At 39.8% G+C, this 24,187-nt stretch overlaps 1 protein-coding gene and 1 pseudogene across 4 annotated transcripts in view; both read right to left on the reverse strand.

Moving 5' to 3' along the window:
- The window catches only part of LOC148071405 (connector enhancer of kinase suppressor of ras 2), a 63,074-nt gene that overhangs the window by 38,530 nt on the left and 357 nt on the right, over positions 1 to 24,187 (reverse strand). For all 4 annotated transcript variants that reach the window (XM_087798963.1, XM_087798962.1, XM_087798964.1 and 1 more), the window contains exon 2: positions 6,427 to 6,590. In XM_087798963.1, the coding sequence (XP_087655089.1) occupies positions 6,427 to 6,590 (164 nt within the window). The remainder of the gene's footprint in view (positions 1 to 6,426; positions 6,591 to 24,187) is intronic.
- Positions 22,154 to 22,710, reverse strand: LOC148071406 (fibroblast growth factor 20 pseudogene; annotated as a pseudogene).

The raw sequence follows: 24,187 nt of genomic DNA on the forward strand, positions 1-24,187 counted from the left end.
GAAGAACAGACCTGAAAAAATGGAGGTGTAGTAGGGTATATTTTCCGCTCTGCAATTCCTTTTTAACATGAGCCTTCATGATTCCTAAATCATAGTAGTTATTTTATACTGATTTCATAAAGTTTTCAAAAGTCCCATAATGCACCTCGCTGGTAAGGGCTCTTGAAAAAGTTCACATCCTTAAACTGTTGCATTGCCTTTGGGAGATTTGCCAGTGCGTATTAGAAGGCCAGCTGATTCTCAGCTAGAATCCTGAAAAGTTATAAAAACTCTTAAGTTGACAGTCGGCACAAAAATGAACTACTCTGCCTTTATTGTAGATGCATAGATAGATTTATTGACTAATTGATTTTCCTTTATTAGTCCCACAAGGGGAAATTTTAGATAGCAACAAAGATCTTCAAATCCACATCCTAAGGCACCTCTAGTTATGTTCAGCCTGACTTGGGTTGATTCCTGCTGACAAAAGTACACTTGCACCCAGAACTCTATACCCTCGCCCTTGTACATTCTACATACAGCGACTGTCCCAGATGTATCTGTGGCTCTTCTGCCTCCACAAACAGAGCAGGTTTTTCAGGGGCAGAAGATCCACAGACACTCAAATAAGGGAATGAAGAGGAAGGAAGAGTGAGGGCCTATACGTCTCTGTGGAAGTGGGTCAAGCATGCGCTTTGTTCTTTGTTATCTGCTGTATGTAAACTTGAGTGTACATGTTTGCTCAGCTTTAATTATCCGTCGCCTGATTGCATCTAAAGCTAAACACTTCTCTCTACAGGGGGAGCGAGAGCGGAGATGAAGCGATGGAAAATGCCCTCCGTCGATTGCCTCAATGAGTGTGCAGAGACAAGCAGAAAGGGAGAAATAATTTGAGGAGTGTGTGCATGTGTGTGTGATAAATCAATACAGTACGAGGGCGATGCTATTAGAGCAAAACTCCCTCTCCCCCACCACCTTCATGTCGATGGGGTTGCTATAGCAGCCGTGCGTAGAGTGGCCACTTCTACACACCGATTTTCCTACGAGAGAATCTCATCATTTATGAAACATTTCAAGTAAAAGAGGGCTTAGCAGTCCTTTCGACTGCAAACTAAAGTAAACATGAATCACTCCTGCTCCAATTTCCATCTGCTTATTCCATTTTACTTTTTTGTGACCTTCATGAATCATCACATCAGCACCGAAGCTCGCATGTGCGCTCTTCCAAAGATGAGCTCAGTGTCACAGTGTTTCAAATATTACTCAAAGCTGATGAGGCCTCTTGTAACTGTAACAAAATACAGGAATACTGGAATAGAGGAACCGCAGTGTCATCCACATCTTATTTCCCATCACATCAGCTATTTTCCTCTTGGCCACGTTTTAAAATAAGATGAATTGAGGTTTTCCTCTTTTAGCATTGAGCTTAACAAAGTACTGTGGCAGTCAAGCATTTAAAGAGATGGATATTTTGAAGAAAGCAAATAAAAGTTGTTTTAAGAATTGAATTAAAGTAAATCTTTACGTAACCACACTATATCTCACTATAACATTTAATGGGATGTAGTAATCCAGAGTGATGGACATAAATCAAGAGAGGGGAAGAGGAAGTGTAGCAGGTGTAGTGGCAGCTAAAACAATTTTTTAAGAACAGGAACAGACAATAAGCAAAGTTAGAAGAGTCAGACTTGATGCTCAGGTTTTTCATTTGAAGTGGGGGCCACAGGCTCTTAAATCTACCGTAAAAGACCAGCACTTACTGCTTACGCTCAGAAGCCCCCTTCACACAATGAAACCAAAATTGAAAAAATGTAGCGAGCAGTGGAACAGAGAAGATCAATTGATGATAACCAAAATGACTGGATGACATTAAATTAATCTTGGCAAAAGTTCTGGGTTTTCTTTTCAGAACATGACAGTGCCCCGGATCTCTCTACCAACCGTCTAGACCAGGGGTCTCCAAACCGGTCCTCAAAGGGCCGGGGTGGTGCAGGTTTTTGTTCCAACCAATAAAGAGCACCCCCCTTAACCCAATCAGGTGTCATGGAGTGTAATCAGTTGATTGACAGTCTGGCGTTGCTTGTTTAAGCTGAAACCTCATTGGTTAAACTGTACATGCTTGATCGGTTGGAAGAAAAACCTGCACCACCCCGGCCCTTTGAGGACCGGTTTGGAGACCCCTGGTCTAGACCACTACTCTGCTCCCACTTTCCCTTATATCTTCTTCTCCCTCCCCATCTCTTGTCATCCCTTATCACCTTTCGCTATCCCTTCCCTGGTGTCTCCCTCTGTGCCAGTGAGTCGCAAGGCTGTTCAAACAGAGTCTGGTTCTTCTAGAGGTTTATGCCTCAAAAGGCAGTTTTTTTCCTGCTACTGTCACTTTGGGAGCTGTTTTTCTCTACCTTATATTTAGTGTTGTTTTAACAATTATTAACCAGGAGTTAACTTAATTATGATTGGATATTATTACCAAGACAAGACCAGTGTCAAGACCATGGCAGGGGGGGTAATAGAAAAATTCTTACATCTAAAAATCCTTGTCATTCATCCAACTATGCTGATGGGTTCTAACTGCCAAAACTATTTTGCCAACTCATTACATTAAATCAATAAACAATGCCTTACCAGTGACAATAATTAAACAACTTGTTGTATCAAACTCTCCACAACATGCATTAATCTTCAAAATATAAATAGGGCTGTAAGACAATAAAATAAAAAGGAGACACTTAGTGAAGCAAACATAGATAACTTGAATGAAAGTGTTACCCTACAGATAATAGGTATAAAGTAGCACAGTAGAGTGTAAAAGCAAATCATTAAAAGTTATCTTCTCCTGAGTTTGTGGACTCTGAAAAGGTATACGTGGGGGCACATGGTTGAAGAGAAGAAGAGGTTATGATGAAAACAGAGACCGCAGAGTTGTCTGAGTCCACTAGCAGAGCTATTTTTAAATTGGTTTGGCTGTGTTAGCAAATGGCTATTTGTCTGATGGATCCAACGTGACAAACATGGCGCAAGCGCTTTTTCATGTTTAACCCCTGAATTACACTGAATGTGTATTCGTTATGTCTCGGTCAACAGAGCCAATGATCTTTAAAGTATGTACTTTTTTGAGTTTTGTTTTTGATTGTTTAAGCGCTTTGTGACCCTGGTCTCGAAAAGCGCTATATAAATAAATATTACTTACTTACTTACTTACTTACTATCCATGAGTGTATTTCAACGCAGAGATTGTATTTATGATGGACGATGGACCAGCAACACAGGTAGAAATGAAGAATAGAAAACGTTTATTCATCCCCAGAGGGGAAACACACTAAAGTTCCACATCCAAGTAAAATCGAGACTACGGTACATCTTTTTATTTGAAAAAAATCATGATTTAGATGAGCGATTATTGGGCAGTTTGAATCGCACCTGTCGTGATCAGGGCATAGACTCCTTATTTGGTAAATCCCACTGAAACGAGATAAACTGAACAAAAGATGGACAAGTGAGCGCGTATTAGATCTCTTATCAACAGTGGTGTATTAAATAAACAACATGTAACCGAGGCCGTCCAGCCAAGCCAATGTAGTCCATGTGCACACACACACACAAAGTAAACCTGTTCTCCAAAGAGACACAATACAACAACATAACTTAAACCAAATTATAAATCAATTGTCAATTATCGAAGCAGCTGACTAGAGCTAGAGCGGCCATAAGGTGGCGACGGAGGTTGCTGAGGTGGTTAAAAAGCTCCTATGTGGCAAGGGCCCGGGTATGGATGATATCAAGGCCTTCAATGATGCAGGGGGTGATGGTTCCTCTTTTTAAGAAGGGTTGTAGGTTGTGTTCTCACTATAGGGGGTTAGTCTCCTCAGCCCCCATGGCAAGGTCTATACGGTGGTCCTGTAAAGGAGGGTCTGTCGCTTAGTGGAACCTCAGATTCAGGAGGAGCGATCTGGTTTTCGGCCAGGTCGTGAATCTGTGGAATCGGTTCTATACCCTCTGCAGGGTCCTTGAGGGTGCATGTGAGTTTGCCAAACCTGTCCACATGTGTTTTGTGGATCTGGAGAAGGCATTCGACCGTGTCCCTCTGGGAGTTTTGTGAGGGGTGCCCCGGGAATATGTTGAATTAGATACCCTGTTAGGGCTGTCTGCTTTCTGTACAAACAGAGTCAGAGCTTGGCCCGCATAGCTGTTATTAAGTCAGACTCATTTCCAGGCCTCAACAGACCTTCAGCTCTCGCTGGAAAGGTTCGCAACCTAGTGTGAAGTGGCAGGGGTGAAAATCAGCACCTCCAAATCCAGAGGAAAATAGAGTGTGAGATTGACAGGCGGATTGCGAGGCGGAGTTTTGCAAATGCAGCACCGATCTGTGGTGGTGAAGAGAGAGCTAAGCCAAAAGGCAAAGCTCCCTCTGTATACCGCTCGATCTTCATCTCTACCCTCACCTATGGTCACAAACAGTGGTTAGTGACCGAACAAGAACTAGCAGGAAAGTTTCGGCCTCCTAGCTGAAGCTGCTTCAAATTCCAATAGTCTAAAAAATGTAAAATAAACACCCACATTCCAAGTGAGTAAAGTTCAAGAAGAGAAGGAAGAGTCAATTAAATGGTCATTGGTGGATGGCGAAACACACTGCACTACAAACAAAGCTGGTGAGCGTTGAAGGGCGGCGGAAACAAAGCCAATACAAGGCCGATCTAGATAGACAACATTGAGACACCAAATCAAAGTATTGCTGCTCTGCCTCCCTTTGGTTGAAATCATTTTCAAACATATTTTATAAATTATACCATCAGCCTGCAACATAATTCTTATTGACTCTGGTGAGCCTTTGATGCTTATGATGCTCTCTTAAGATATGGCCTGTTTTACTTTTGAAATGATCATTCACTGTTAAAATCTCAAATGCATTTCTCTTATTTTAAACCCTGAAATCTATTCAGGGCAGAAATTATCTAACAATTTTAATCTCACATTATGTTGTAATCAAAATAAAGGTTTATCTTATTTTAAGGGTTATTTTACTGGTGAAACAAACTCCCATCTGAGGGAATAGTCATAATTTCTTCTACAACTTTTATATGTTTGTATATTCTTTAATAATAATGTAATATGTTTAATAAATGATGTCTTTCCAGTATGTTTACATTCATTTTTTTGAAAAATTCAGATTCTAAAGGTTTTGGGTGCTTAGCTGAGTTGTTGTCTTACCATTAGAAAAAGTTCTACTTCCTAGTTTCTCTCACAATATATTGTGTCATTTAAACAATAGCGGATTTTACTTAGTATCATTGTCATATATGTGTGTGTGTGTCCAGTTCCAGGTCATTTAATGATTGCTGTTTTGGGAGATTCATTCCCATGCTGGAACATTTGAATGGGAAAAAGGTGCTGATCCACAGAGGCAAGCATGCAGACACATTTTTCAAACAGCCATAACTAATCCAACAGTGTGTGCCTGAGAGATAAGGTGCATCCTTCATATTCCCTCCACATACTTTCTCCCTCTCCTGCTCATTCTCTCTGGAAGGAGAGTAGCACCTAATTCCTCCTAATTCCCTAATCCTGCCCATGCACAAATAGCCACACAAAACAAGACCTGTGTGACCCAGAAGTTTATTTTTGACATTTTTCAAAAAGGTATTAATGGTGAGCTTCCAGGATGAATGGATTACGGGATAGTTTGTTAATGTACCGATTTTTGAGCATTGCCCAATAACCATAGATCTTTTTAAATAAAAATAAGTCACCTTTATTTAACAATTTACTGCATTTACTTGCTGGTAAAAAATACTTCAAATGAGTAGATACGACTATCACAGATAGTTTATCATTATTATGTTGATGATTATTATCATTATTGCTGAGACATATAACCTGAAACAAAACACTTAGAAACTGTTTGGCATAAAATTGATTTAGAGAAAAGCTAATTTGTGGTTAGGGAGCACATTCTGAATCCGAACTCATTCTCTTCCGAATGCTGTTTTTTAAGGTCTATATATATTGTCCTCTGCTTTCATGTATATTCTTATATCTGAATAATTGACTAAATATGTTTGCAAACCTCCATACGCTATTCAACCTGTGGCACCATAAAAAGTTGGACTCAACTTGGCACTTAAATGAAATCAAATTACTAAACTATGTTAGTATAACAGTAAATATATTAATTGAAACTCAAATTGGGAATTTGCCATGGATGCCAATGGTCTGAAATACATCTGATTCCAAGAGAGGCTTATTGAAGTAGAACTGGTGTATGACAGCAAAGCTAATATCTCAGCTAACAGTGTCCGCTATGGCAAACACCAGCTGTCTTGAAGCAGTAGCGTTGAATTCATCTCACATCCCCTCTGGTAAGGCCATCAATAAATGGTCAAAAGATATTTTTCGCTCATTTACAAAGTGGTACGGTCCCTTCTATTCAAGGTGGAATATTAGGCTGACCAGGGCACAGAGGAGGTCGACAGCTTCCAGGATGAGCTCTTGGTGTCCTATCCTGGTGACCCCTAACTCCTCCAGTTCCTGGTGGGTGATGTGCAGCAGCTGCTCTCCTCCCATCTGCTCCCGCTCAAAACTCTTCACGTACTGCTGGAGACAGTCATCCAGACCTGAGGAGAGACCAGAGAAGGAGAGAGAGGTCAGGTTAGGAAGCGGCCATGTATGTCACCATCATTGCACATTAGTAAGATCTGGTCAGTGATGCACTAAGAAGGATGATCAGCTCGAGGTCAAAACAAAACCAGCACAGAAGAATGTGCATTTATTTTCCATTTGTAAAGGTTTCCAAAGTAGATAAAGATTTTTTGTTCACAAATCATTTATATCAAAATTCCTTATCCATAATTTAACCCTTTGTTTTGTCACAGCAGTCAAGCTCTGCGTTCTGAGCACCACTTGTGGTGCAAAGCTTGCTCACTACAGCTTTCAAAAACAAGGTTCATAAATTACAATGTAAGAATTTAAGATGCAGAATCAGCAAATCAAGGCCTGTACTGTTTTTTCCATTCCAGTCATACATTTTGACTTATGTTTGCCTCAAGTCACGTGCTTCAGCTCAGAAAATCTTCCTATTGAAACCTGCATCACTGCAATCAAAGTTACAACAAATAACTTCAGTTAAATCCAGACGCTTATTCGTAAATCATTCATTGCTAACCTGTGACGTTGTGAAGCTCTTCTGTAGCCACACTCATAAAAGACTTGTGGAGTTGTAGAAATAAGGGTTACAAATTGATTCACAGCAAATGAAAATGTGTTTAATGTCCCATCTTAGTACCACAATTGAGCATCTGTTGGGGCACAGAAGTCACAAAGGAGTGACATCATCACCCATGCCAATTCTGAGTGATTACAGCTGTCAGATAGAGCGATGCGACCAAAATATCGATGGATGAGTTTTTGCTGTTTAGCTGTGGCCGTTTGCCATGTGAAGAGCCAATCAGCTGCTGCGAGATGTTCTGGAATACATTGATCAGTGAGGGCCTCCGGCTTGAAACCTGATAAAGTCCGCAGAATGAAGCACTTTCCATTGACCTGATCACTGGGAAAAAAAAGAGTCGGTCGTCAACTCAAAAAGGCACAGAAGAACCTGAATTGCAACCGATGTCCAGGCTTTGACGCGTCTGATGTAGATGTCGCACAGAGCTCTGAGAAAAAAAAAAGATGCCCGAGGGGAACAACGTTGACAGAGGGGAGACAGTGTGGTAGCACTTTAACACACTCACCACACACACATTTTCAACAAAGAATGAGCAAGAGGCATATTACCGTCGCCATGGGACACAACAGACACACTTTCAGCCGAGTTTGCTGTGAGTGACACAGACAAATAATCTTGTTACATGCAGCACATTTATATCTCACACTTCCATCTCTGCGGTGTAGCAGCACCAACTACCAAGTGTGTAATTATACCAATTATGAGGCTTTTATACGCGCATATTAGAATTAGCTGTTTGAAGAGAATGGCAGCACCAATGCTTAAGGTCTCTGGTATATATGAGACACTTCTCAACAATGAATTCGAAAAGGGGGAGAGGGATTAAAAAATCAAATTGATCAATTTGTTTTTTTATCTCATAAAAAATGTTTAAAAAAAAAAGCTCTCTCTCAGGTTCCAGACAAGAGTAATAAGAGGGACTGAAATTTTGAAACGTGAGTAATACAGGAGAGTTGGGTTTTCACATTAGTTGCCCTTTAATCATAGGAAAAGAAAATATCCGATCTAAATAATCTGCAAATAAACAGATTTTTAAAAATTATACTATTCACCTTACATCTTCAGGTCAGGAAAATTAATAGAATTTTTTTTTTTACAAAAATACAACCTGCAAACCAAAACAGTAATCCTAGAAAACAATATTTATGACTATCATAAACTACTAGTAAAGTAATAATTAATCATATAAACCGAAATGAAAAGACATGTAACTCTCTCAAGACAGACGGCTTTTCGCTCATCTTTAGGGTAGCCATCAATCACTTATACAGTAGAACCACTCAAACACAGACCAGCACATTTGTTGAGAACTATGTGGGCTTCACACTACAATACCTTCAGGAAAACTTGATAGGATTTTAAGAAGCAAAAGGTTTATGAATGATGCATAGAGGCAGTTGCAGATATGTGTTCACTGAGAGGTAGCAATACCTAATGAACGTTTATTAAGATTTATAGTGAGGTTGAAAGTTAGCAAGAAGGCGAGTAAGAAAGTGCCTATTCTATTTTTTTTACAAACTGCTTCAGTTCAGTAATGTTTCAAGTCCTACCACAGCTTTTAAAACCACCTGGACATTGACCTGTGGACTGGGACAATACTAAATAATAAAAGTCCAGGAGTAAAAGTTTGTTATTTTAAATGCTATTAATGGCGATGCAAAAGTTAACTGTGCAGTTTTATCATTTGCATCACAGCGGTTTTATTCTTGGAGTACTTGTTGAAATCCTACAACAGTTGCAGTGTCTTTAGGGAACGAGCACTAACATCCCAATTGTTTTTCCTGGAGTTGAATTTGGTGTTGAACATTTAAGTAGTGCAGTGGAATACATCAAGGGCTTTGTTGACAGAGATATGCACAAATGGAGAGGATGAGCAGATTTATTCATGTGGCCAGAAGCAATAGGAACAGTGGAGCAGAAAAGATGGAGGCAGAGCAGCCCTGGGGTCTTAGAGCGGAATTGGTGAATAAGTAACTTCTGACCCTTCCTCACGAACCAGACATTTTTGGAGTGGCTCCTGCAAAGTCCAGTTAAATGGGTGATAAGCCTCATTATGACTTCAGTCATCATGATGCAGATGTACTGTGTGACATGCATTCATTAAAGAGGCAATCATTCCACACAGAGCTCATACCAGGGCTGGAGACAATCCAGGCGGATAGTGGAGGGTCAAAGGTAGATATCAGGTAGATGATAGATAAAAGTCACTTCCTCCATATGATGAAAGCAATAGCTTTATAACTTGTCTGCAATAATAATGAATAAAACCTTGGCGAAAGAAGAATAAAGATATATAAATGACATTCTGATACATCAGTAGGCAAAAGTGGAGAGATTCTAAGTATAAATCCAAAATGGTCTGAAAATAGTGATTGTGACCAATTTACATATTTAAATAAATGTTATATTAACATAAATAGCTAATAATACATTAATCTGTTCATCATTTTCTGGGATTCAATCCAGCATTCCTTTCATTCATTATTTCTTGTCACCCATCCTCTCATTATTTTCTTCCATTCATTAATCCTTCCATCCTCCCATCCATCCATTTATAGCTCTAGCTATCATCCATCACATAAGTTGGCTTTCTCTACTGTAAAATCTTTGACTCTGATCTACTAATTCAAAGAAACCAGGCATTGTTTTGGCTAACAGTGCCCTTTAGTGACCTTTCAAAATGCATCATGACACAGCTTCAGCTGCCTAATGATTCCCCATCAACCAATCAGTACATCACGCCTTTCCTTTTTCTTGCCATGCATCCTTCCATCTATTTAACAATCATGCTAGCTTTCCATCCACCAATTCAACTGACCATCTGTATGGATCCATTTATTCACTCATCCATCATTTACCAAATCCTACAGTCTCAACCCTCCAGCTTTCCAGCTATACACAACTAACTGAATTCTCATGCATCTACCTATGTATTATTTATACGCCTATAATTTCTAAAAATACATCAATCTTTGTCATCCATTTCTATCTTATCATGATCACTACTCTCATCCACCACATCCACTCCCCTCAGTTGTCTTCTTTGTGGTGTCTTCGTCTCTAAAGTTATTAGACCAACACTGTCTCTGTTCATGACAAGTCATTCATCCAATTTCATAGCCATACTTGATGATCCACTAATAAGATCAACATGGGAGAAAAGCCTCTGAGAGATAGATAGATACTGTAGATGGATGGATGGAGTGATGGATGGATGGATGGATGGATAGAACTTTATTGTCTACCTGACTATCCATCCATATTTCAATAAATCAATCCAGTCTGCTCATCAGAGCTATGGGTTAGATTTAAGGAGTAATACACTCTCTCCTTAAATGTTCCTTAACTTGTGTTGTCTCTCCCAGAGGCTTGGCAGATAGACAGAAAACAAATGTGCAAAAACTAATTTGTTTTCTGTCTCCGGGTCACCTTGTCCCCTGAGATAACACAAGGGATACACATTTGTTGTTTTTTTTGCACACAAGGGTTAATTATGAAGTACAACCAGTGTAAAGAAAAAAAAAGTCAACATCATGGGATTTTTTTGGACAAAATAAAATATTTATATTAGAGACCTGGACGAACCCTCTGGGGCCACTTGTGGCCATTTGACTGTATTTTATGGCCTTTATTTATAGTTCCTAACAATACATTTTATTTATACTTTTTTATTATTATATACTGGTTCAACTCGAAGGCCTATTTTCTTCAATATTTTTTATTTGAGCATTTTTTCGTATTTAAAGTATTTTAAAAAGTATTTTACTTTCAGATGTTTTGTCCATGCTGTTATATAAGTTATTTTCTTTATGATTGTTACAATTAAAAGAATTGCCATTTTGTTTTATGATTTCACATACACGTTTTATCATCAAATTTAGCCTTTTATTTTTCTCATCTATTTTGTTTGGCTAAACAGTCCCTCACAACATTTTCAGTATACAATGCGGCCCCATAGGAAATTCAATTGCCCACCTGTTTATTAAAGCATCTTAACGCATCAACCTCCGGTAATAAGGGGAAAATAGTGCTAACAGTTTTAAGGCAATGCTTTTAAGGGAATACGATGTGCACGCATATACACATGTTCCCACATTCAGATTATTACACAGATGCTGGCCAATCAAATGAGTCATAATGATGTCCCAGAAGGCAAGACAGCTGATCCGGGTTCATGTGCATAGTTCATATGCCAGCTGGAAATAGAACATAAACACATGGTGACATTTATTTTCCTTCTCATACAATATTCTCAATATTAACTGTTCAGAAAATATCATCCTAAAATAAAATTGTAATCTATTAAAAAATAACATTAAATAAGGTGTTCGGAAGAGCCGGGAATAAGGGGCAACGCTGAAGTAGGTCAACAAGTTTAATCCCAATCTGCTGCAGCTAAAATGAACAAAGTCAATTTGCCAGTTATGTCACAAGTCTCAACTACCCCTTTGTGTCAACAAGTCCAAAGCTGGTTTTCCCTGAGAGTGGTTTCAATGATGGGAAAATAATTTTTCATTACTGAAATGGTACTTTACTTGTCTGTTGCTGTGTGTGTTGTCAGGCACAACAGTGTGGATGCTGTTTGTCTACAAATATTATATTTAATATTGAGTTTTAAAACAATGCACTGTTGTAAACTGAGTCTGGCATAGTAAGCATAATGATGTTCAAGCTGGTTGTTCTTCAGTAGTTTATATATATATATATATATATATATATATATATATATATATATTCTGAAGTAATGGTATACTGGTATACTAAAATTTAAACTGCATTCACTTTCATCAAGCAAACAGCTGAGATGTATTTCCTAAGCCTTTTCCATTGATGAAAAAGCCTGTCAGTATACAAGAAGTGGGGAGCATCTTAGTACAAGTCGCTTCAAATCAGCGGTGGTAACCGGTCCAAAAATTGTAAATATAAACCAATTCAGAGACTAAACCAAATGTTATTTTCACATGGATAATCACTAACCTTACAGAAAATGTGACATAAAAAGTCTCTTAATAGTTGGAGAATAAATCTAATAATAATGTATCTGTCAATCCTCTTTCACTAAACACTCTATTTTCTTTCCTCATCATTTTGTTATATTTTTGGCTTTTTGTGTTTTCCATTTCATTTCTGACACCGATAATCTGGGTCCCTTATCTTATCTTTAGCACGGGCATCTAAATAGGTCACCGTATCAACATGAACAATAATCTACACAGATTTAGGCTTGAATGCCTGCATGCCTTGTCAGATTTGCCGCAAGTGTCTCCAGTTTGATACATGTTCAAAGGACAAACTGATAATCTACAGCATTTCATAAAATTGATTTGATCGTACAGTAACTATTGATGGAGTGTTTTTTACAGCGGTTAAAGAGGGATCAACTTCTAATCAAGTCATGCTCATATTCAATAGCACGAACAAGTACAAGTTTGACCCAAAATGAAACCTAAAATAAGTATTTTGCACACTCAGAAGACAATTTCTGTGACAACCGTCAAGAAGTTAGATTGATTTGAATATAACTTACATATGACTTTTATGAAATATTTTGTACATCCTAAGTCTTCAGCTCAGTTCCATCTTCCCTGGACAACAAGTTGGACTAAAGCAACAATATGTTTGGTCATTGAGTCCATATTCTTATGATCAATGTCTGTCAAGTGTCTGCTAATTTGATGCTTTCATTATTGCCATTTGAATACAAAAGTTGAATAATGCTCACTTTGAGAGTTACAACAGCATCGACAGTCAGAGTCACGCCTTCTGGGTGAGTTGTTTCATGAAAAACTGATGATGGAAGTTTCTTTGAAGATGAATGCATTTGCAATGACTTGATTTCATGGTGGTGCCAGAGAAAGATCTTGAGCAAGCATCTCATTATGACAGCTTCATCCACATTTCATGTGTGCCCTCCACTCTCTTCACCCAGGCAAAATAAATCCCCTCCCTCTCAGAAACGTGAGGGTTACTAAGCAACGACAGAGAGAGAGAGAGTGAGAGAGAGAGAGAGAGAGAGAGAGCGTTTTGAGCAGAAAAGAAGGATCAGCAGTTGCGGCCCCGCAGGACCCTGCACTGATGCTGGGCTAAGAGGTACGCTCACCAACAACAACACACACTTCCACACACAGACCCTGATGAACGACTCGATGGAACTCTGCAACAAATTCCAGCCTCTAAGAACATCTAAAATAAGCTCATTGAACGTGTTCATGGAACTTTCTCGGGTCACAGCAGATTTATCTTCTCACCTTTTTTTCCATCTGTGAGCAGCTGGAGAAAAAAGCTTCAGTGACAGCGAAGAAAACACTAAAAATATTTCTGATCTTAAATATTCATCACATGATGGAAAAATACTCTGAGGACAGTGGTTCACCTCCTGAGAGTGAGATCTGAGTGTCACTAAGATCCTCCTATTATAGTATTAAGAAAACTTCTTAAATGATGATAGATGGACAGACAGATCAATGGATGGTTAGGTGGATGGATGGATGGATGGATGGATGGATGGATGGATGGATGGATGGATGGATGGATGGATGGATGGATGGATGGATGGATGGATGGATGGATGGATGGATGGATGGATGGATGGATGGATGGGTGGATGGATGGATGGATGGATGGATGGATGGATGGATGGATGGATGGATGGATGGATGGATGGATGGATGGATGGATGGATGGATGGATGGATGGATGGATGGATGGATGGATGGATGGATGGATGGATGGATGGATGGATGGATGGATGGATGGATGGATGGATGGATGGATGGATGGATGGATGGATGGATGGATGGATGGATGGATGGATGGATGGATGGATGGATGGATGGATGGATGGATGGATGGATGGATAGATGGATGGATCTTCATGATAGAGGTTTCACAGATAATTTAAGACATACTATGCCTAAAAAAGTGTGATTATTAAGTAAATAATAAATAAATACAGACTAGCTGTGTATATAGCTAGCAAGCTTAAAGGTAGGGGAGGTTATCTTCAAAGCGGTAAAGGCAAAAAGTATAGTCCAACCCCTTAAGATAATATGTTCCAGAAAGAAAACCTAAAGAACTGTGCAGCTTTGTTGTGCTACGGTTTCCTTACCAATCATTTTAAAAGGGCTGCTTCACATTATTGACGCTTATTTTTACAGTAATTTACATTCCAGGGATGAATAATTGAGCATAGAATCATTGGCAGCAATCCAGGTGTGAAGGACATTTTAAGCAATATAGTAAAATGTGTTTACTGTTAGGATTTTTGCCTAAAACAATAACGCAACGCATTTATCATCAACAAGTTTATCCGATATCAATATTAAAGGAAGGATGTGTTACATGCAGAACATGGTCATTCAAACCACTCGCAAAAATTAGATCAACAACTGAATACATCTCTCAGCAATCCCATATCATTCACAGTTTCTATATCCCATTTTCCCGGCCAGCTTACAGCTCTGTCGCTACTAATGTTCTCGCATTTTAGTTTCAAGGCTTCCCTAATCGAAGTCCTCTGAATGAATTAATGGAAGGATGTCTTTGATGGCATAAGTGTTCCTGCTGAAGAAAAATCCACGCAGTGTGGGAAGGACACCAACGACCATGCTGTGGACCGTCATCTGAAGCACCTCCAAAATTTAAACAGGAAAATCTCATTGAAATCCAATGAGTTTTTATATACAACAGGAAGTTGGATTAAGACCAAAAACAACGTATTTTCATGTGTCAAACAGACGATGTCTTGTTTCTGCCGAAAGGATAATCTGGTGTCCTCTTTGCCGACTGTGATTTACTATGGATAAACTTATTTTGAGATAAGCTTCAGTTTCATTTTGGTAAACTTACATAACTGCTAATAATAGGCTAATCCACTCGGTTTTTGTTGCATTTTAAGCAAGTATGGCATTTTCCATCACCTCTAGTTTACTTTCATCTTTTTCTTGATCCCTCCTCACAATCCTGCTCTTTAATTCACATTCAAGTTAGAAGAAATACTGTTTTCGTATTGAATGAAACCATCATTTTACTGCATTTTATGATTTTTAACAGTATATTGTTCTTCATAAGACATACTTATTAATTACTTATTTCACGCAGAATTCAGCCCTTTAAGCAATATCCTAAACTGGAGAACTAAACTGCAGCAGTTAAAACTACAGGTGCAAGTTAGACATACACACAACCACACAAACACACACACACACACACACACACACACACACACACACACACACACACACACACACACACACCCCCCCACACACACACACACACACACACACACACACACACACCCACACACACACACACACACACACACACACACACACACACACACACAGTAGCTTCTCTGTCTGTGCTGGATAGAGCAGGTGCTTTGATATGATGCCCGCTGCCTCTTCGTCCTCCTATTTGCCATCGTCTTTCAGTTCTGCTCCTTTCTTCGTTGTGCCTCTTTTTTCATCCTCCATCCTAGCTCCTTAGTTTTTCTCTCGCTTTGCTTTGTGACTATTTGAAAACCTTTGCTCTGCTCCTCCTGCGCTCAGGCCGATCAACAGTATTTGATTGTGTTTGTGTTTTTTCACAAACGCAGCACTCGTCTGCGTCTTGCTGATCGACAGAAAGAAATCATTATAATCATCAACATCTTATGAAATGACTCGAACACAATCAGTTCTGGTTTCCATGACGACCGTTGCCCCACTTCAAACTGCACTCATCTCTTAATGTGGCCTGCGTTGAAATCGCACACTCCAGTAAATGTATAGCCGTACAGCATGTACTGCATATACATCTGCAGATTTCTTTTGTCTCTGAAGCTGAAAATGCTGGAAGTTTTGTTGTTGATGTGGGTGTTTAACGAGGTCCGCTGTTCAATCTTTAATGCGCCTCAAACTACAAGCACGCACTCTGAGTCTGAGTGTGTTTCTGCATCAGAGCCGCACAGGAAGGGAGAGTCGTCGACGTGCAGCTTGACACCACTGGAGACGCAAACTAACAAGAAGCATCAAAGGGGTTCATTCCACATGATAATCCATTTGTTTATATACAGTATGGTGGAAATCCATTCTAGAGAGCATCTGTGCTTAACAAGTAACATTTTATGGAAGCAACCAAAGCCAAGAGGAGCAGAACAGCTTTAACACTTTCTGTTTTTTTTTTTTAATTTAAACTTCCATTTAATAATTACGATCAACAATTTCCTCCATCTGTCAGGTGCAGGAGACGCCATCATTTAGCTCTGCTATAATCTCTGCAGCTAACCATCTTGCACAGCAAAACACCGAACTTACCTCTGTTGTATGAAAATAAATCTAAATGTGTCCTCACCACCCGAGCGGTAATAAATCACTTATGATGATTACAAAACTTGTTTTTTATCTTTACGATAATGATCATGTTTTGTATCATCATCCTGAACTACTACAAAGGGAAAAACTGCAGAGATCCACTAATTTTTTTATTGATTTTCACTTGTATCAACTATGGAAATTGACGCTGCAAACTTTCCCCCGTTGACGTCATAGACGCCTAGTTTTCAGTCATAACAAAGTTAATATAATAAAAAGTAAGATATAAACATCTCATGAAACACCGCAAAATTGTAATATAATGTACAGTATATTTCCATAAAAACACCCAAACTATCTTAAATATTTTTTTTACCAGTGAATGATTGAAAAAAACTAGGTCAAGAAAAATCACACCTGCACTCGAAGTGGTGAAGCTGTATATGTTGAATAACATTTTAACCCTTGTGCGGTCTTTGGGTCAAGGTGACCCGGTGGACTCGCCTGCATACATATGCAGTACCCAGATCCATCTTGACCCAGAGACCGCACAAGGGTTGTTCTGGCTAATGCTGATGTGCTGTTTTTCACTGAGAAGCATGACATTGGAAATGCCATAAAAAAGGTTTGGTTCCCTTTTCCACACTAGCTATCAAGAGGATTTGAGTCTGGGACACATTAATCATGTCTTGCTAAAATTGCTATCAAACCACCTTTTCAAAGATAGAACCGATAGGTGCTTGTGTGAAGGACTTCTGTGATACGAGGAGGACCAAGGATGTACGGCAGTGCCAGAGTGGCTTCAGAATATGTGAAGTGCAAGGTTAGATTTCCCAGAAGGGAGAGAAAGTGTGAGGTTTGGAGAGTGTGTGTACACAGACTGAAATGCCAACAAGCCGGCCCAGGGGGGACATTGTCCTTGCGCAGGTTTTGGGCCCAATGAACTAAGGTTCAGCCCCGAGTTGAGGAATCCACTGTCCCCCGTCTGCTTCACACACCAAATGTACAGTAAGTAGCTGCCGAGATCGCAATATGAAAGTGAAATCAACATTTATAGTCAAAGCAGACCAGGATGGCCACACAAGACACAGAGCAATACTTTGGATGCAAGAGACGTTGACATAGACTTATAAAAGATTTTTCCTCTTTGTGTGATTGATTGTGACGTGTTATGCTTGACTCGTATTAGATTTCATAATCGCCTGACAATTCCAGAAGAGTGTTTCATTTCAAGATGTTGCATAAATGACGCCAAAATTGCTTGTCTAGATCAAAAAATGATTTAGTTATAAACTAAGTATTAGTTTAGAAACATACTTGTTAAAATGATTCTTGTGATTAGAACAAGAACATTTTTATTTTATTTAACTCTGTACAAGTTACACAGACAAATTCAAAATCAGACCATTTTTAGGGCTTTTTTATCTTAAAATAGGAGAAACACTTGGATTTCAGTTACATTGACAGTGTATATCAGTAGCAGGCAATTCAATTTCCTAAGCAGACACATTTTTTGAAGCCTCTGATGTGAGGGACCATCAAGCAAAAGTAAAGAAGGGAAAAGTATCAAATAACTTAATAAAATCAAGCTAAATATGCAAATGTTATTGTATTATATATAAAATTTATTGAAAGAAAATTCTGATATAAAAAATCTTTTGTCGAATTTTTTTTTTTTTTTAATGCAATAAATGATAAAAGTGGAGGACACAAATCCATAAACTAAAACCCATACTCATATGTAGAAACGAGTATTGTTTAATACAAATAAATACACATTCACATGAATTATTTAATTTCAAGTGGATGAAGAGTTCGGTTGAGCATCGAGGGCTTTTTTTTTTCTATGGCCGACATTTAGCAGAGATGTATGCGTCATACTTCATACACCTAAGCAAGCACACACAAACGTAGAGGAAACTCCTCCAGTGTGGGTGTTTAAATCAAAACAAACACTGATGAGTCATCTTTCTGTGAGTCTCACTAGTGTTCTGGCGGCTTGAGCACTCTTCTACATCATGGTGTCAGGCTCTCTCACTAAACCGCACAGTGTTGCTGTCTTTATGTACGATAGATAGATAGATTCGTAGGTTCATCTTTATTCAAGTTGTAACTGCCACACAGACATAGGGATCTATGGTGTTTTGTGGGTAAACTTAACCCCAGTTTTTTTCTTGTATTATTTTAGTTTTGTCGTTTTGTTAATGAATAGAAGAAAAAAATACAAGCAAAACCTACCTTAAATCACATGTATAAAAATCAGTCCTGTCGGCTGAATCCAGCCCATCGAATAATTTAAGGAGGTTTTAAATTAGATTAGATTAAATTAGATTGAATAAAATAGACCACTAAATATAACTTTTCCCTTGTTTTTTTTGCAATAGACAGTGCCATATTTGTATGTGTTACAGATGAAATGGCCTCCCATTACTCTCAGAAATTAATATGTTCCTCACACATATGGAAAAGTGACACTAGCTATACATCCACAGTTAATTTATACTTGTCTTCTTTTAAGTTAAAATCATTCCTAAAAGTCGATGGGCACCAGTTCACCACTTGGGATGTTACTTCACAAGTTCTGCCATGTGAAAACAAGGTGATCAGTCCAGAAATGATACTGAATCAGAATGCAGTATCTCAATAGGACTCTGATAAAAAACAAAATAATACAGAAAGTTTTTTTTTTTCATGTTGTTAAGAAGTGTAAACTGGTGCCTCTACCCGAGCATCATGTGATCATTGGTTTGATGCATGTTGGATCAGGTCATTCCTACTCCAGGTATTGTCTGATGGAACATTATCTTGAATGTTTTTTGTTCATGTTTTAATGTTAAAGGCAACATCATTAACTCCACTTCTACTGACCATGACGTTTCCAGAGAATAGAATAGTAATTGATTGTCATAGTAACATGTACAACAAAATTATTAATTTATATTTCAACGAAGCATCTTCTTATAACTGGTAATGAAAAAAAAAGAAGAAAAGAAGTGTTCTATCTGTGAGGGGGGATGATGACAAGTTGGGAGATAAAGAGGATGTCAGGAATGGTGTCCAGCGTTTCAGGGGCAACTCAGCAGCAAAGGATTGACCTACAGAAGTGTCATGGCCTGCCTGGAAGGATGACATCGTGTGTGGCAGTGAGACAGCTAAATGTACAGCCAATAAGACGTTTGATAAGAGGGATGCCCTAAAACTGTTCTTGCCCCAAGGTGGGCGAAACCTTAAATAAAGGTGGTTTTGCTGCTGCTGATGATGGAATGCCTTGTTAATGGTGTGAAACAAGCATGTGGGAATGTACTGACTGAAAAAGGAAAATACACATCAAAAATAGAACCAGTATGAAACAGGTGGTGCTTCAGAAAAAGTATTCAACCACAGAGCAAATGAAAAGTCACAACGGCTGTGAAGAAACAAGTGGAACCAGAAGCAGTTAGGAATCTGATGACTAGCTCAAGTTCCAAGATATTGAAAGGTGGAGCGAAATAAATGTTCACAATCCTTGGGAAGGATGTGATTTTTAAAGATTTAAAAAAAAATATTTGTAATTACATTTGTTCTATTGCTCACCTTGTCGACCTAATATTAGGATCCTATTCAAAAACACATTTTATCAGTAGCTTTTTAAACTATGTAGTAAACACTAACATTAGTACTACACAGTGTTTGTAATTCCAGAATGTTCTCCGTAATTCCACAGTAATCTTAATGAAAATGTAATTGATAAATACAAATACAATAAAGTTTTACCTTACCTTACCTTACCTTACTTCAAGTTTAGTTTAGATTAGATTCGTTTAATGTCAATAAGGGTAATTGAGAAACACGGCAGGAATATCACATAGACTCTAACGTTGAGTCAGTGGTATTTATACAGAAATAGATTTTAAGGTGATTAATAAGTCTCAATTATTATTAACTGCTCCAAGCTCACATTGTCATGCATCAGAAAATGCGCTGACAGTATAAAACAGGCAGTCCAAAGGTGAATCTGGATCCTTGTACATTAGTTTGGTACATTCTTCCTCATTGAATACTAGTTTTACAGAGTCTTGACCCTGAATCTCTCTACGAGGAAACTTCAGCAACAACATCCACCCCCTGAGATGTGAACACGGCTCCGAGGTCGACGACTTGCCGTCAATCGGCAGCAGCTCGGATTGGATTGTCGGCACCCGCTTGCACCCAACCTCCGAACCGAACTTGGATATTACTTGTGAGATGATAGCAAGATAGCACGCGCCGAAGCTTGTGGCCACGTGTCCTCAGATGGCTGACCGCTGGAAGTCCTGATTATTTATCCCGCCATTTACGGGAAAAGGTACTGCCGCTGCTTATAAGCCATATTGTATGGTGGAGAGCTTTGACTGGTCCAGAGGTCTACCACCCCTGGAGGACGAACTCAGACTATACTTGGTACCAAACGCATCACTCTAGGCTTCACGAGCTGCACTGAAAAACCAGGATTTTACATAGAGCTCTCAGATGTTGGCGAACGCTAACAATCTGAGCGTGTCTGCTCTCAGGACAAAATTACATTAGAATTCACCTCCAGAGGAGATTAAAGAGGCTCACACCATAGCCACCACTATACTGACGATGACCCAAGCTCTGGCCATCAATGCCTGGCATGTACGAGCAGCAACGCTGGTGGCTACTAGTCAATCTTCTACTTTAATAGTCTATCTAGAAGCTGCTCTGAAGAGGTTGGAACAGCTGGCATTTTCGTCCATGCCATCGTCCAGCACAGCCATCCACAACGAGCAGACGTCGGCGTGACCACGGGTGAAGTGATAAACGCCGACCCAGAGAGAACCTCTGAGGAAGGGACGGCCCACGTCAAGGTCGGAGCGTCAGGTCCAGGGGAGCGGTCCGACTCGATCAGCACCTGGTGCATCTGGAAAGCGTCCTTATCAAAATTAAGGTTGTAAATTCTTCATGCAAGTCTGTGTCCACTTCTGAAAATGTTATTATGGAAGACTGCCAACGTAGGCCTGTCAAGTTAAGTACCAGAGTTCAGACCATTTGTACACATTTACTGTCTGGCATACATAGCCCGCCTAAGTAGTGGAGTAGCACATCCTAGCACATATATGTAGAGGGAGATGCATGTCCTGTCAAGATTGTTGCTGTGCAGAGAGTATCCTGAAAGACTGACTCCTATATGAGCTTCTACTATGACTAACCAGTTGAGGACTTGAGACTCAGGGAAATGCAGAATTTATTGTGTTATTGTGTTGAGCCACATTAATATTCAGCACCCCTTCTTCAATTATTTATTTATTTATTTTTGGAGTTTATATTCTTAATTATTTTTTAAGAATGTTCATGAAAATCATTTTTTTAAGAATCGAAGATTACATTTTTGAAGTAAGATTCTCATTCTGAAAGCATGTCGCCAAAAAGTTTCAGTTCTTGTGCAGTAACATGCAGAATGTTTCATTGAGTCAATGTAACGTGTTCATATATGATCCTCCATCAAAGGGACTTTGATCACCTTTTCCTTCACATCTATCAACAATCACTTGTGCTTTTCTGTCCAGCTTCCCAAATGCCGTGGAGGAAGTCTCTTTCCATCCTTCAAGTTTAGGGAGTGCTAATGCATTAACACCCCCACCTTGGATCACCTCTCAGCCAGGAGAGGTTTCAAGACCATTCAGCTTTGGCCCAGAACATCCCTGTATAGTTCTGGTACTCTGTCCGGGTCCATAAGCCTCTGTAGGAAGTGAGTGAACTGCTGATTCCTCCTTTGTTCAGCGCCCCAAACTAAAAGGTACATTTCTCTACGAGTCAGTAGATGTTGGAAGAATATGTTTTGTCCCAGTTATTTTCGAACTGCTCCTTCAGCTGAAAGATTCTTCCATGACCACTGTCCACCCCTCTGATGCTCACCAGGTGGGTCAGGTGAGCTAGACTGAAGAACTTCAAAATACCGAAACTGCTGCGGTCCTTCCTGGTCCTGTCGGGGCGAATCTCCAGGTGAAAGCTGGTCCTGCAGGAGAGCTGCCACTGCCAGAGAATCCCCTTCAGGTGGCTCAGGCCGCCAGGCTGTGGGACAGTCTCTCCACGCTCACCAGGTGCTCCTGCATCATCATCCCCGTGTTCATGGCCAGCACTCCGGCCGGGCTCAGCACAAAGTGAAAGGCTCCTGCGGCAGCACCGAAGCTGTTCCAGAAACCCATTAAACCTCCCGACCTCCACCCCTGCCCCCATCACAAGACTTCACTCGACCCCAGAGAAGGTAGTCGAGCTCTAGGCCGGGAAAGTTGTGGAGCTCCGGCGCGTTTATTTGAAATAATTCAAACTCATGCATGTTCTAGGTGCGCAACAAGAACACATCAATATTCAGTCCTGTTGGTGTAAACTAAAGGTTGCAGACAACACTTGACTAGTCTCAAATGCAGCAGAATATAAATGACTAGAACTTTGTTCTTGCTTTTTGAAATGTCTTTATTAACTTAATAATCACACTTTTTTAGGCACATGTTTGTCTTAAATTATCTGTGAAACGTCTATAACAGAGATCCATCAATCTATCCATCCATTCATTCTTCTGTTTGTCCATCCATCCATCCATCCATCCATCCATCCATCCATCCATCCATCCATCCATCCATCCATCCATCCATCCATCCATCCATCCATCCATCCATTTTATCACAGCATGTATTTTGGACCTATTTTAAAAATACTGACTCATTGCTTCATTAGGTGGCGGAAAATAGTGTTTGGCTGGAGCGGTGCTACAGCTTAAAATAGATCAAATGTCTGTAAATGATTACATAACCACAAACTTTTCTTTCCGCTTTTGTAACCTTAAGAAATATGCAAAACATGGCAGATACTGCGACTCGCTGAGCATCCAACAACGTAAAATCAGTGAAGCGAAAATTGCATCTTGCATGTTGGGCAACTCTAATTATGTCCGGCCTGATACTAATAAAACCTCCCATCAGATTTTCACTCGGCCTGATGAAGGGTACATCAGCTTCACGACTCAGAGGACGAAGTCGTAAAACGGTGCCGGCGGGGGTGCAATTATGAAAGCTGGGATGTCACCTAAAGCATCCCAAATAGTCGTCTGCAGGATCCCCTGAGGGCCTCTCAGGCACCTTGACTTCTCATCGCACAGATCAGCATAAAACATGCTCACAGGTGTCATCTAGAGACACTCATGGAAACCATTATTGATGGAAAATGTGGTAAACGCACACCTAACACACAGTGACGGAGTCGTTTTACTCATATAAGGGGATTGCGGTAGCCCTTCTCTCTGCCTTCATTGTCATCAGGCCCACTACACTCTCAGTCATCTGAACAATGACAGCCACACAAGAAATCGACATGCCTTACATTAATGATGAAACCTGTGCAGCATTATGTACATTTATAGCACAAATTCTCTATCCATGGTGCTGATAAGTAAAGGGGGATTGGATGGGGCGTGCACACTCCTCACTATATTCAACACATAGGGATTCGTCTGGACGCACACACTAGGTGAATGGTGAGCTTTTACACCGTGTGTCAGTGAGTCAAAGAGCAGATGACAGATTTCCCCATTCATTGACGAAAGTGTCGCTGCTGCAGGTGCCACTGAAGTCAGCAGCAGCAGCATCAGCACCAGCGGATCACAGAATCTACACTTCATCTCGAGTACACGTCAGCCTGCAGGTTCGCATTAGGAGAT

The sequence above is a fragment of the Callionymus lyra genome, chromosome 9, assembly GCF_982586985.1.
Source record: "Callionymus lyra chromosome 9, fCalLyr1.hap1.1, whole genome shotgun sequence".
In the NCBI taxonomy this organism is placed as follows: Eukaryota; Metazoa; Chordata; class Actinopteri; order Syngnathiformes; family Callionymidae; genus Callionymus; species Callionymus lyra.